Source organism: Suricata suricatta, chromosome 7 (assembly GCF_006229205.1).
Source record: "Suricata suricatta isolate VVHF042 chromosome 7, meerkat_22Aug2017_6uvM2_HiC, whole genome shotgun sequence".
NCBI classification, from domain to species: Eukaryota; Metazoa; Chordata; class Mammalia; order Carnivora; family Herpestidae; genus Suricata; species Suricata suricatta.
Genome location: NC_043706.1, coordinates 137,310,255 through 137,325,728, shown reverse-complemented (window position 1 = coordinate 137,325,728; position 15,474 = coordinate 137,310,255). Strand labels below are relative to the sequence as shown.

Below are 15,474 nucleotides of genomic sequence, written 5' to 3'. Positions count from 1 at the left end.
TCTTGAACCAAACAGCTTGGCTCTTCCTGTGTGTCTCTTGCTGTCTAAGCCTCTCTCTTAGTGTCACTGTTGAAATCATGGTGGGTTTTACTCTCTGTATATCTAGCTGCCTGTCTATTATCTATCTATCTATCTATCTATCTATCTATCTATCTATCTATCATCTATCATCTATCATTTATCTATCACCTATCTATCTCTATCATCTCCCTAAAAGGATAATCTGATGGATGCATTTGAGGGTCCCTATAGTCACCTTCTAGCTCCAGTATCATTCTTGTCCAATGAGACTTGGGTGGGACAGCTCTTTCACAAAGCTTCTTTTCTCAGAAAGGGACTGTAGGTGGAAGTGTAACTTGTTGGCACTTTGAGGAATCCTAGCTTGTCCGATACAAGTGGACTGTAAAGGCATGAAAACAGACCAGGGGAGGAGGGCAAAGGCAAGCAGTCAGCATACCCATCTTTAGAATCCTTTCTAGTTACTCCTTCCATAGTCTGAGATCCAATTCCCAGCCAGACCCTCTCACTACCTAATGTTACCTGGCCTTCTAGAAGATTAGGGCAAGGAAGAGATTTTGGGGGACTGCTATTTGCATGGAACATCCTCCCTGGCTCAATTTGTTTTGCCCCTAATTGCAAGCTTCCCTACTTGTTGGAAAAAAGAAAGGAAGTGTGATAGTCTTGAGTTACCAAACTTTCATATTCTGTGTGACACTGGTATATAATGTATCTCGGGTATCAGGTCTCCAGTTTCCAAATGGAAAAAATTGCATAAATGAAAAGCATTGTCACAGAACTGGAAATAAGCTAACTGAAGATCTGGATGAGATACTAACTGGAGACACTGGAAGAATTGCTCCAGGCTAGTGGGAATTTCTTGAGATAATGATCCTAGCCTCAAATTCTCTGTCCTTTGAAACAAACTGAACAGAGCCAGTAGATTGAAAGAAGTAGCAAAAAATGCAATCAGAGGAGAGCAACAGAATGTATTCAGTTATTCATTTGCTCATTCATTCTGTCTTTGAAGACTTACTTATTGAACACCTACTATGGGCCAGGCTGTGCATATGATGCCAGGACATGACAGTAAACAAAACAGCAGACATGGCCTCTGCCGTCATGGCACTTATAATTCAGTGTGCAGTGGGAGTTTGTTTGGCAAGTTTCCAAAAAAAGATGGACATCAATTGATCATTCTGTTGGAGGGGGAGATACCTTTTGTTTTAAGAAAATTACAAAAGAGCCCTTCAGTCACCCAAACATAAAGTAAGTGTCCAGATACTGTGTGAAAGGAGAAATGATTCCTAATTCTCTGATATCTGGGTGAAAAACCCTCGATGTCCCTTCCCTCTTCCCTGTGATGTCTGGGCTTAAGATGGGTGGTTAGATGGGTGGATAGGTTTGGACTGGGGCCAGCAGTTCCTTGAGTATGACAAGATCTAGACTCTCTTCTTATGGTTTTAAAGCTTTAGCAACGTAATCAACTACAGTATTCCTAGTGAGTTCAAAGACCAGGAAATGAGCATTGTTTTGCTACTGCTTTTACAGGTCAAATCTGAGATCCCATATGTCCAGGTAGAAACCCATTAGGCCTGGTCATTACTGGTGCTCCTGCTTATGCCCCACTTTCTTTCTCTCTCACCAAATCCTAGGTCTTTCCCAGAACTGAGGATCTGAGGGGCCTTTCCTGCCTCCAGCCCCCAGTTGCCTGTGACACAATCATCCACTCTCTTGATGTTCATTCACATTCACCAACGGACATCTGGTAAACTGGTTTGCATGTTTTCCATCTGTTCCATAATATATAATCTCTATGAGGACAGGGATTGGGTGTGTAGCCACAACACCTAGAGGGATGACTGGCACATATTTTGAATTCAGTTGACATTAGTGCAATGAATGAGGGAAGGGATGGCTTGTCACTAACTATTTGTTCATTCCCAGGCCTGCACGGCTGAAGGAAACACCGTCCTACTCCTTGCTGTGCGTCAGTGGGAGGAGGCTTGGGATGGGGTCAGCTAGAAATCTCTGTGAGCTTAGCTCCAGCCTTATTGGCTCACTACATTCATCCTCATTCACCACATCCCTGGAGAGATGGAAAGGAATGGCCTGCAGGGCCCGTCCATCATCTACCCACCATCCTGGGGGAAATGCCTCCTCCCCACAGTAACTCCCAAAGCATTCATCCCCTGCTCTTGCATAAATCTCTTTAATGTAGTTAGGCTTTTGAAAAGAAAGAAGAGAAAGCTGCCTTCGGGTATTGTCCAAAGTCCTTTAAACAAACAAACAAACAAAAACCCAAAAATTGGCTGCCATTTGGAGCCAGGAAAGGAAGAACCATGTGGAGAATGTTTCAAGAAGGACAAGCTGGTGAGTATTCAAGTGTTGCCAAAGCTCAATAACTGGAAAAGAGTGACCAGTGTCCACTAGGTTGAGCCACAAGAGAGACTGGGGGCTGGGGGAGCTGGGTGTGAGGTGGGTCACAGAGGCTTGGGTGTGGTGGTGGTGTGGCAAATATGTGGGAATGACATGAAGGGCCAGGGGATAGAGGGTAGGTGATTAATTCAGGGACTCGGCTCAAAGTGAAGCACAGTGTGCTGGAGTGACTGAGGAGGCACTGTGGTGATGGAAGACATTTTTTTAAATTTAAAGAAAACTAAATATAAATTTTGAAAATTAATTAAATTACATTTCACTTTAAATTAAAAAATGTTTTTAAGATGGGAAAGACTAGGGCATGTCTGAATTTTGAGGAAGAGTCTTTCAAGACAAGGGGAGACACTGCAGCATAGAGACAGGGCACTGGGCCTGGGCCTGGGAGGCAGCCCCTTGTCTAAAGACAACAGAATGGGCACACTGCAGCCTCATGGAAGACTGGCAGCTTCAGCTTCTGGCTCCGTCTGCCTTGAGAGGTGAGGAGTCTCTGAATGAGGGGCACTGGAGGATGCAGGTGAGTGGCAATGGGGAGTAGATGCCAGCACCCTGGGGACAGGTTGATAAACATTAGCAAAGAGTTGCAAGGATCTGAGGGAACCCTAGACAGACTGGCAGGCTGAAGGGGCACGGTTTGCTCATTGATAATCTTGAATTGAAAAGCTTTGTCTTTTTAATTCCTATCTATATCTTAGTCATATGTTTCCCCAATAACTAATATTTACTGTGAGCCCCGTCTGTGCGGGCTCTGTGACAGGCAGAAGCAGCTGAAGGGGGAGGCAGGAGGGCGGAGTGGTGGCCAGGTTGTTGGTGTCAATGGGTATGTTGGGGGCATGGGTGGGGGGTGACCAGATGGTGGAGGCTGTAGGAAGGACCTAGGATTTTACCCTGAAGACGGTGGGCATCTCAGAGCTCCCAGCAAAGTGTACCCCTCGTCACTCCAGAGACACTCCACAACCACCTCCCACCCCCATTAGTGTTTAGAGCTATTTACTTCCAGGGATTTCAAGAAGTTTTCATTTCTGGCTAATTCTGTATCTTGTTCAGGAAGACTCTGCTAGTATCAGCTATTCGTTTCATCACTGGCCTGATAACAGAAAGCTTCAGAAAGCCTGTGTATTTGAATGTTTTCTTATTTCTGTTCAAAATTTAAAAATTGGAGCATGTGGACAGCTCAGTAGGTAGAGCATTTGACTCTTGATCTCAGGGTTGTGAGTCCAAGCTCCACATTAGGCATGGAGCTTACTTTTTAAAACATTATAAATTTGAGAATTTCCTGGAACGTCTCAGAAAGAGAAATACATTCATTTTTTCTTTAGGAACATATGTGTGGTAGAGTGCATCTAGTTCATAATTTAATCAGAAATATTTGGAATTACCTTCAAGCTTCTTTGAGTTGATTTCACTGATAGACTTGATCAATCCATGTTTGTGTAGCATCTTGCGTAATGTGGATGCCTGGATTCTATCAGAGGATTACTCCAGTGGTAGAAAGACTCTAGTCTAGAGAACACAAAGCCTCATAGTGAGCAAACATGATACATCCTAAGTGAGATTTTAAAATGGCCAGATTTTTAAATGATTCACTTTTCTTCTTTGATTTCTTATTCACCTATGTGTGCCTGTCCCAACACATCGGTCATTACGTTTCTCCATATCAAACAGCCCCTGTGCATGGGGCAGGCATAGGCAGCCTGGTTTCCACCAGCTGACACCCCCAGGTAGGAACAGCTGACTAGATCAGCATGTGGACCCTGCCCAACATACCCAATCAGAGCGCAGTCAGGACATTTGGAACTGGAAACTGACAGACTTGGAGAGTTGGTTGAGAGAAGCAAAGTTACAAGGTCTTGTAGACAGATTGCTGCATACAAGCAGCTGACACTGCAGTTGTATATGGCAGCTCTTTGGGACACATGCACCCGAGAAAGCCATCTGCAGGGAAGGGAAGGGGCTGTGCATGGAGAGCAGGAGAGACAACACACCAGAGATGAAAAGAGGCAAGAACAACTACTTCCCAGCCTGCCAATCCCTGTGACCCAGCAGTGGCTCCTACATATTATTTCCTGTCCTGAGACTGCACAGTCCAAACTTATGCAAACCCTTTACTTAACTCTTGAGGTATTTCTATTCTTGGCCATCAAATAATTTTTGCCTGAGAGAATATTCCTTTCCCAAGCTAGACCAAACATTTGTGTGTGTGTGTGTGTGTGTGTGTGTGTGTGTGTGTTAAATCTGTTGGCTTCATTTTTTAATTGCTTTAAATATTTTTTATTTTAGAGAGAGCAAGTTTCGAGCAGGGGCTAGAGGCAGAGAGAGATAGAGGGAGAGAGAGAATCCCAAGCAGGCTCCATGCTCAGTGCAAAGCCTGATGCAGGCTCAATCTCATGACCCTAAGATCACAACCTGAGCCAAGAGTCAGATGCTTAATGGAGTGAGCCACCCGGGTGCTCCTTGATGGCTTCCAATTTTATATTAATTTCATTTCACTTTTATCATAAACCTTTGTGTTCTTAGCTCTCATTATGATTGTTAAATTTTGTACATTAATAATCTTAAACTAGGATTCAAAACCATACCTCCATTCATAACGGGTACACTCTGTGGTCTCATACAGTTTTACTGAGCTCAGCCTGATCTGAGAACGGTTGGAAATGGACGGTTGGGAAGATATTTTACCTTTTAAACTCACTTCTTATCTCTAACTGCAAAAGAGTTACACCTCAAGGAGATTATTTTAAGGCATCCACAACGTGTAAGATGCTACATGAGCATGGGCTAATTGATTTTATCAGCAGAATCATCATATAACTATACTAGTGACTAAGAACTGATTTCCATGCAGAGAGAGGAACCCCAATGCGACACCGTTCACCATCACATTTCCGAATTTCCCAGCCCTCCTGAACTGACCAAGACATGTGGCTTGAGTAGGTCAAAGGGGAGAAAATAAGTCAAAACTAATCTTGTAAAAGCTGAGAATTATGTTTTAACCAGATGGTAACAAATATGCATGAAGCCTCTCAAAGAGCATGTTATCTCCTGAGACCACAGCATGAAGAGTTCGCCAAGGAGAAAAATTGGGAACCCAGGATCCAACCACTTGGAATGTTCGAGCACTAGGCTCTAGAAATGGTCAGAAATAAATAGAACTCAAGTAAGAGAAAACTGAACGGACATCTGTTAAGTACTATGTGCTAGTTTTTAAGCTGAGACTATGCTTAAACCTCTTTCGAGAAAACTAATCCATAGGTACTCAAACTGTTTCTTATAGGGTAAGATAGTATTTTAGGCCTTGCAAACTACATATGGTCTCTGTCACATATTATGGTTTTTTGCTCAGCTGTCTGTTCTGTTTACAACACTTTAAATGCATAGATGCCATTATGAGTTCACAGCCCATAGAAAAACAGGTATGGACCTCCAATTGCAAATTTACACACTTCCAGGTATATTTGAGGCTTTTTGGTGATGGACCTCTCATTATCTTCCAACGAGGCTCCTCTGATAATTGGACTCTTCTAAGACTTCATTCCATTGAGCCAAACATTCTTTCCCTTTAATTCACATGTGTGCCTACTTCTGACTTCTGGAGTTGGCAAGCTTTTCTTCCCCAGGGCCTCTGAAATAGAGCAAGTCTTCTTTAGGACAACAGTTAATTTCCTATGAACTTGATATGAAGTGGTTTTGAGACCCAGGGAGTTCTGAGAATATGGCCTCCAGAACTGACATGGTACCAGAAAGTTGATGTGGCCACTGGGCACGCATTTGGACTGTTACATGACCTAGTGTGGACTGAATATCAGTAATAATACTACCTACCTATGCTGAGATTCAGTGGTTTTTGCTTTTGTTTTTGGCTGCTCTGTCATCTGGGGTTTGTAGTAATTTCCATCAAAAACTACAAGCATTTACTTTTACTAGAAGTTTAGATTTTTATAACAAAATAAAGTCTAAGGATCTAAGAAGGGTTTGAAAATCATTGTATGCACAAATGCCAGTAAATTCTTTCTATTTCTATGAGGTAAGCATAAATTCCTTCTGAGAGGCACATATCCTTTAGAATGTGAAATGAGCAGACGGCCCTTTGGAGGGAGGTGAGGCAGGGAACATTCCCTTCAGTGCGTGAATCACAAAGGAAGGGTTGCCTATGTCTCGATGAGGATCTGGAGCTCATGTCTTCCGATTTTAGTATATGTGCTGCCGAAGCGAGCACTGGAGCTCATGTCTTCTGAAGAAGGCCCCACAACCACAACAGGCTTGTGGAGTAGACCAAACGGCTCTCCTCTCGTACATGCTAATGAGTTATTTATACCAGAGGAAACACTTTCAGGAAATGTGCAATCTGCTGAAGCTCTCTCCCTTCCCAGAACCTCGTTTTGGCATCTTTGCTCTCCAACAGCAGGCTAGCGGAGGCTGAAACTAGACAGAAGTTTGAAGAGGTGGGTGGACGAAATGAAGGAAGCAAGTTGTGTGTTTATCAGGAAAATTCAATTATGTTAAAGACCGTATCTTTCACTTAGCAACTGTGAAGTATGTTTGAATGTTAATTTAGGGGCAGAATAAGGTTTTAGACATCCCTTTTTTAATAACCCCCCACTCATGGACAAGAGCCCCAAAGGCTACTTAGAGGCCCCCATCCATTTTTCACATTAAACCGTGAGTAACATACGAACTGGGTATCTAATCTGCCCCCTCAGGAATTCTAGTATCTTTCCAGGCTCTCAGAATGCTTGCATTTTCCCTACTATTCTTTATCGTGGGAAGGGGATTGTGGAATCAGAGGAGAACATCACCCTTGCACAGCCCCATTGAAAGGACCCTGCAAAGTTACCTGTTTCTATGTAAGTTTTACCTTCAAACCCACCAGCTACATCAGGTTTCACCTCAATACAGTACTGATACTGAAAATAATGGACTCCAGGAGGCTGGACTAATTTCTGCCATTAAATCCTGTGCAGTGGTACAGCCTGAGGGCCCCAGAAAAGGGTGCGCCTCCAGCTCCTTCCTACCACTGCTTCTGCCATGCTGACACCTTTATGAAAGAAGACAAAATCTTCATACCACGGAGCTGCCTGAGGACAAGGGGGAGCCAAGCACATGGATAGGACATCATATTTTATTTAAAAAAATTTTAATGTTTATATTCATTTTTGAGACAGAGAGAGACAGAGCATGAATGGGGAATGGGCAGAGTGAGAGAGAGGGAGACACAGAATCTGAAGCAGGCTCCAGGCTCTGAGCTGTCAGCACCGAGCCCGGCGCAGGGCTCGAACTTGTCAACCTCGAGATCATGAGAGCTGAAGTTGGACACTCAACCAGTTGAGCAACCCAGGCACCCCGAGGACATCATATTTTAAAAGGAATTAGAATAACATGTCTTTAAACAAATGCTCTTGCGTTATAGTCAAAAGGGATAAGATGCTCATATGTAGAGGAGGAGATAGTCAGGCAGGAAAGGGGAAAGGATTTTTTTAGACTGGATTTTTAAATCATTTGGGACCTAAAATCTTAGTCATCCCTTTTTTTCTAATGTTTTATTTATTCTGAGAGGTAGAGAACAGCAGAGAGAGGATCCCAAGCAGGCTCCATGCTCACTGCAGAGCCTGATGCAGGCGTTGAATTCATGCATGGTGAGATCATGACCTGAGCTGAAACCAAGAGTTGGACGCTTAACTGACTGAGTCACCCAGGTGTCCCCAGTTATTCTGAAAACATACTGGATGTGTCCCAATAGAGGCAACTAGTACTTTCCACCTGGGTCTGGAAATATTGTCCATCTCCTTAGGTAGAAGGCACTCGGTTTGCAACTAGGTCACTGTTAATACTGCCATATCCCCATCACTTCCAGAGTCCCCAGCATGCACTTCTGTCATTCTCATTACATAGTGTACAGATTCTCTGGATACTGTGGATTCTGTGGATGCTTCTAAAAGATGTTCATAAACAGCAACTTTGTTCCAAAAAGTCCCACACACATTTATCTAGTGAACAAGTACAAATTTAGCAACTTTAATCAGTGTTCTTGCAGACAAGTGAGGATAGGTATATGCATATATACATATATATATCAAAATTGAGAATTTACAAATATGATTTGGTACATTTGATCCAGTGGTGGGTAAGTCCACGGAATAAATCTGAAGTAGGATACATTTCTTTTGATGGTGTTTTTAGTAATTCAGTTCTACTGTGTAGAGAGCAATCCGAAACTTAAATTTGGCTAACTTTGGAAGAGTCCAATGAGAGAAAAGAAAGCATGTAGCAGTCCCTGAAGCAAGCACATATTTACTTAAGCTCTTCCCTGGAGACAATGACGTGTCTGAATTTTGGGCCTAAAAAGTGTGAAAACTGCGCTCAATCAGCGGGCATCCACTGTAGCCGTCATCTCTGGGACATGCTATTACAAGGGAAACACGTGGAGAAGCAAAGTTAACAGCGACATTGAATGGTGTGTAGTCCAGGCCAAAGAGTAGGACTGAGTTCCAGACTGAAGATGCCTGAAATGTCCAGTGTCCACCATGTGGCCTTGCTGGCACCCAGGGTCGGTGGGGCTCGGAACATGTGTCTGTTCCTGCTTTCAGCCCCTAGTGCAAGTTAGTCTGGGGGGCGGACGGGGCAAGTTTTCAGCACCATCTTCCGTGGTTACCACTTCCCTGGAATGGAGACCCCACACTCATACCAGCCCACATAGTAGTAGGGGGTTCCGAAACCAATGTTGCCAAAGCTGACCGGCTCCTGGCGATACTGGCGAAAGTAGCCTGAAAGGATAAAAGGAAAGAAAGTGAAAGAAAGTGTATCTGTGATATAGTGATTTATAAGAAGAAATACATACTTGGTCTTCACTCCTGTTCCTAAAACTTGGACTTCCTAAATGGTAAGAGTGGTAAAGGTATATGGATACTCATAACAAACAAACCCCTTTGGACCACACCAGATATTATGCAAATAAGATTACTTTCATAAAACATCTATGGGTGGGGCTAGTCACCAGAGAGGTCAACCATGTGATTGGAGGGTGTGACTTTTGGTCCCACCTCCTGGCCTCTGTGGAGGGGACAGGGGTTGGACACTGAGTTCAATCATGAAGGGCCAATGATTTCTTCAATCATGCCTATGTAATGAAGCCTCCACAAAAACACAAAAGCACAGTGTTCTGAAAGTTCTGGGTTGGTGAACAGGTTCAGATGCTGAGAGAAGGGTGCTCTCAGACAAGGCGTGCCTGCTCTGTGTCCTTTCCCTACACTGTGCCCTGTGTGTCTCTTCCAGCTGGCTGCTCCTGAACTGTATACTTTTATAGTAAGCTGGTCAGTACCCTAGTAAGTAAAATGTTTCCTGAGTCTTTTTTATTAAGTTAATTTGTTTATTTATTTTGAGAGACATTCATGAGCAGGGGAGGAGGAGTGAGAGAGGGATACAGAGAATCTCAAGCATGTTCCACACTGTCAGCGCAGAGCCTGACATCCCACAAACTGTGAGAGCATGACCTGAGCCAAAACCAAGAGTTGGACATTTAACCGACTGTGCCACCCAGGCATCCCTTTTTTTTAAGTTTATTTATTTATTTTGAGAGAGAGAGAATGTTTCTATGAGTCTCAAAACTCTCAGCAAGATTTCCACCTGGTCCTCATAGAATTTAGGGCCTCCTGACTTGCCTGGAAACTCCAGCCTCCAGGTTTAATTCTTGTAATCCATGGTAGATTTTTGGATCTTTCCAGTAAATCTCTCCAAAGAAAGAATATGATAGCATTTTTGAGCAGTTTTCCCTTAAAGTTAAATTGAGGCCCCAACATGCTCAAAAAATGTTTTTGGCCACTCCCCTTTGGCCCCATTCACTCTTGCCAGATGAAAGGTTACCCGCCATACTACTAGTGAACATGCTAAGTAAGCAGCACCTCTGTACAGAACCAAAACCATGGCCACAGTCACAGAAACACAGAGAACTATAAATAATGCATAGTAACCCTGGGGCAATGCAAGATTCTTAACAAATGAAGAAATGTGATATATTTTATATACTGATTGTGATGGTTAATTTTATGTGTCAATTGGGCGAGGCCATGGCACCCAGATATTTGGTCAAATATTATTCTAGATGTTTCTGTAAAAATATTTTTAGATGAGATTAACATTCAAATTATTGGACTTTGAGTAAAGCAGATTACTCTCTAGAACGTGGGTGGACCGCATCCAATCAGTGGAAGGCCCTAATAGGAAAAGATTAACCTCCCCTGTAAAGGTGGGTATTCTGCCAGCAGACTGCTTTCAGGCTCAAACCACAACACGTGCTCTTCCTTGGGTCTCCAGCCTACTGGCCTTCTCTGCAGATTTTTGACTTGCCAGCCTTGTATGTTCATATGAGCCAACGCCTTAAGACATCTCTCTCTCAACCTCTCTCTCTCTGTCTCTCTCTCTCTCTCTCTGGTTATGTTTCTCAGGAGAACGTTAATAAACTTATTTTACTGTTTTGCATATTTTCCTCTATCTTAATTCTTTGAAAATGGGTAATTTGCTTGCCAGCCTATGGTGTCTTTTTTTCTAAACTAAAACACATTTCTAAACTAAAACATAAAAGAAAAACATCTCATGTCTTGAAAATGCTAGATCACTAAGACTTAATTAAGTGCATAATGGAAACAGTGCATTACCTCACATTCAGTTGTTCTGTTTATTTTTTTGTGTTGGCCGTTAAGGGAGTTGGTAGTGTATTACAAGTTGTTAACCTTTGAGACTGATATGTTCTCACCCTGTAATGCCATAATGAAATAGTTGATACATTATCTTCTGAAGTGTATGATAAGCTATGGTTGGTTTGCATGTTCATTTACTCTTTCCTTCTCCGTACCCTTGTTTGTGCCATCCTCTGTCTATAAGACTCTCCAATCCCTGCATGTCTAGGTCTTCTTATGGTCCAGCCCAGACTCCAGTTCTTCTTCTCCAACAGCCTCAAGTGGCCTGCCTCCCTATTGTGCAGACTAATCTGCACAGTTACCCCACAATAGGACAATTATGTGAGTAACTCTTGTCATTATCTATATTTTAAGTTGTTCACTCTTAGTAACCTTTCATGTATTTGTTTACTCTTCCCAGTTAAAAAGCTGGGACATGATTTTTCTGAGAGTAGGGACAAGGTCTTATATTCCTTTTATTTCTACTTTTCCTAAGTTCACCCCAATTCTAGCACATGGTTGGAGTATTTTGTTGATTCTTTATTTTTATGATCCAAAATGTTACCAACATCTGTCTTTAAATGCTAAACAAAAGGGACAGCTATGGTGATTTTCTCCTTACATTAGCCCACTTCTCCCAGCCCCCAGGGTGGCATAATCAGGCCTTTGTTTGAATTACCTTGAATGGTGGGGAGAGCTTCTACGTAGGACTGAGGCCCTGTTCTTCCATCAAGGTGTGAATCCACAAACTGGCAGTGGTCTTCACCTCTTCCCCAGCTGTCCCCAATGTTGTAGAATGTATCTGCATAAGGGAATACAATGGATCAGTGACGGTCAAAAAATGTACAGCTGGTTTAAGAGTTTGCACAAGTTTTGGAGACCATTTGAACTGGGTACTTAAACTCTGTGTGGCATACTTTACACATTGGACAAATGATAATGGCATCAACCTCATAAGTGCTGTAAGGATTCAGCAAGATCAGGTATGTTAAATACTTAACAAGTCTTCACTAAATGGAAACTATTAATATAATAGGCAGTTTCAGCTTTTAACTGGTAGAGCTTTTTACTCCTTGGTTTTTAAGAAAAGGAATGAATAGCTGAAACTGTGATAGAGAATATATTATGAAATAATTATAAAAGGCATGAAGATCTGTTAAATATAGAACCTATTTTCATACATAACTACAAGTAGGGTGTGTCTGGGGCATAAGCTGCTGTCCATGGTCCTGAACCGCAACTGCACAGTAGGGCAGTTGTTTCAGTCAACCCTGGGACACTGGAGATTGCTCTGCAATCTCTCCCAGGAATTCTGATGCAGGGCAGGGAAAGCACAATGGTGGAAGAGAAAAGAAAGAGCACAGATAAACAAATAGACAGTAAATGTTAGGAGAGATATATACACTGAGAAACTGCCAGAGAAAGAATGGTAGGGAAGACTTTGTTTTGATATTGTCTTCAAATGATCACCACTAGCATGAAAACAAAAACAAACAAACAAAAAGACACATGAAAAAAATCTATAGCAGCTGAAGAAAGGTCTTAAAAATGTATGTAGTGAAAACTTAAAAGTGTGCAAGTTTTAAAATAAAAAACAAATTTGTATAGGTGGATGAGTCACAGCCAGCTAGGTAGAAATGGGATTTTGAAGTAGTAGAATATCAAGGTGCTCATGATATTCTTTGTTTCAATCCCCTACCATAATGAAAACAATGTAATTTTTATTCATACACAGAAAAAACAATACTTATGATGTATGCATCACCATCTACGCTTTTTTCACAACGGTGTGGCAATGGCAAAGACTGGAGGGGGAAGAACTTTTCCTCATTCTTCTGGCTTATGCTCATACCTATTATTATTGAATTAATGGCAAAGAAAATTGGCTTTCACATCTAGCAGAATTTTGGACTTCATTTATAAAATGCAGTAGATTTAAAATATATAAAAAACAAAAACTAGTAACTCCAAAGTAGAGCATAAAAATCTGATTTGTGTTGAGCCAGAGTGAGCTATAATGGGTCCATACCTCAAATACATTCTGATGCACCTGCTCTCAATTTAGTACCTGGTAAAATAAAAAATTTCCATTTCCATACCTTCCCACACCAGCCATTCTCAAAGACCTACCTCTCAGGTTGTCACTGAGGTAGATCTTATACCTCAGTGAATTACAAAGAACAACTCCCACAAATTTTCTATACCATGTCCGCTTCACATACTGCCGGCCATGGCAGTCCGTGTAGCTGGGGTCATGTTTGAAAGCAAATGGGATCCAGATGGGCTCACCACCTTGATAACACAAAACATAATCTGTAAGTCATGGCATTCCAAAATGTTTACTGTCACACAAAGTTATCAGAGAATTTGACTTGTTCACTGGCCCTTCCCATCCTCTCAGGGCTTTTCTCACCTCCCCAGTGGGCACCCTTTTCCTCATTCCCCTTTTTTCTTGGCACTAAAGTACAATTGAGGAGTTCCTCTTACCTGAACATGTTTAAGTACTGTATTTGCATTTCTATAAAGGATTCTTGAAGTAAGAAAAAGCCTTTAAGTCTCAAGAAAAGTAAGATACAATGGCATATTTGATGTCTTGGGACCTGTCATCCTACCTCCCCACACTGGAAGTCCCTCAGCCTAGACTCTTACTGTTCCTGTCACTCAAAAGACTTGTCTTGAACTTGAGCAACAGGGCTTTCAAGGCTGATTTGAAATATCAAGTAAAAAAATGTTTTTTACACTTAATGCATTTTGCTCTCTTTTCAGCAATTTAAAATATTGAAAGGGAATATAAATAAAGTTATCTATTTCATTGATATTGGCCACTCCATAATGCTTTTCTTTTACAGATATTGGCTGCTAGGGTCCTATAAAAAAATTCCCAGATAATTCTTTTCCCTAGATCAGGATGAAAAGCACAAGGAAACCAAAGAAGTTGTCAGAAAGTCATAAAAATGCAATAATGGTCAAGGAGCCTGGGTGGTGCAGTCAGTTAAGCATCCAACTTCAGCTCAGGTCATGATCTCATGGTTCATGGGTTCAAGCCCCATGTTCGACTCTGTGCTGACACCTTGGAGCCTGTCCCTCTCCTATTCACTCTCTTTATATCTCAAAAATAAACATTAGAAAATGCAAAAGTGGTCTAGCATTTCTACTTGTGAGTTATCATAGCAATCTCATATTCAGTATTCAACATGATGACTAGAATGTCAAGTTTATTATTTGTGTCAAGAAGAGAAACTTACCTGGTGGTCTCACAACAAGCAGAGGATTGTCTGTAGAAAGAAAAAGAAATAACTGACTTCACTATCATATTTCACAACCATGCCATTGTTGGAATGTTTATTGCGACTGAGTGCTAACTGAAGAGCTCCCTGGAATAGGTTCCATCTAGTTTATTTGAGAGATGTCAATGTCTTCCTCAGTGTTTATTTTCCAAGCATTTCCTTTTGAGAAATATTCTTTTCTAGTTAAATTGCCTTGTTATTTATATATAAGTTGTGGGTCAATATAGTAAGATTTTGATTTGGGTACTACAGAATAATTCAATGTTTGTCATTTTAAAAAGATGTCTCTGTCATGAGAAAACAGTTTGGTGGTTTCATAAAAAAGGTAAACATAAACCTACTATCTGATCTATCCACTCAACAGTTAAGTATTTATCCCAGAGACATGTCCATGCAAATACTTGTCTGTGCAAACACTTTGCACTTGTCCCTACAAACACTTGAACATGAATGTTTATAGCAGCTGTGTTTGTCCTAGCCAAAGAGTGGAGGCCAACTCAAATGTCTATGAGCAAGTGAAAGGGTAAGTTATGGCATAGCCACATGAGGGAATATTGCTAAGTAATAAAAGAGAATGGACTATTGATATAATACAGATGGACCTCAAAATGATTTTGCTGAGTGAAAGAAGCCAGACAAAAGAGTGCATACTGTATGACTTCATTTATATAAAATTCTAGAAAGTGTAAATAATCTAGAGAGACAGAAAGCAAAGGAGTGGTTGCCTGGAAAGGGGAGAAGATGGGCACATGGAAGGGGTGGGGGCTGGGCTGCACAGCAACAGGGGGCATGCTGGGGTGATGGTAATGTTCACTAGTGTGATTGTGGTGATGGCTTCAAGGGGGTAAACACACTTTAAAATCTACTGAGTTGTACACTGTAGACGTGTGTGGCTTACTGTATGCCACCTGCACCTCAATAAAGCAGTATCTAAAAATCTCTGTATCTTAGCCCAAATGATGCCACTTAGGAAAATATGAAACTAGCTTTTTAAGGAATTCTGCTTTAGAAAAAGTTCATTTTGGGGTGCCTAGATCGCTCATTCAGTTAAGTGTCTGACTTTGGTTCAGGTCATGATCTCCTGG

At 41.7% G+C, this 15,474-nt stretch overlaps 1 protein-coding gene across 1 annotated transcript in view; it reads right to left on the bottom strand.

Moving 5' to 3' along the window:
• Nucleotides 1–8,418: 8,418 nt before the first annotated feature.
• The window catches only part of FNDC1 (fibronectin type III domain containing 1), a 79,871-nt gene continuing 72,815 nt past the window's right edge, over nt 8,419–15,474 (bottom strand). Inside the window, exons 19-22 of the mRNA XM_029945320.1 lie at nt 14,348–14,377; nt 13,233–13,394; nt 11,782–11,904; nt 8,419–9,194 (exon numbers count right to left, since the gene is read on the bottom strand). Of these exons, the coding sequence (XP_029801180.1) occupies nt 9,079–9,194; nt 11,782–11,904; nt 13,233–13,394; nt 14,348–14,377 (431 nt within the window). The 3' untranslated portion in view covers nt 8,419–9,078. The remainder of the gene's footprint in view (nt 9,195–11,781; nt 11,905–13,232; nt 13,395–14,347; nt 14,378–15,474) is intronic.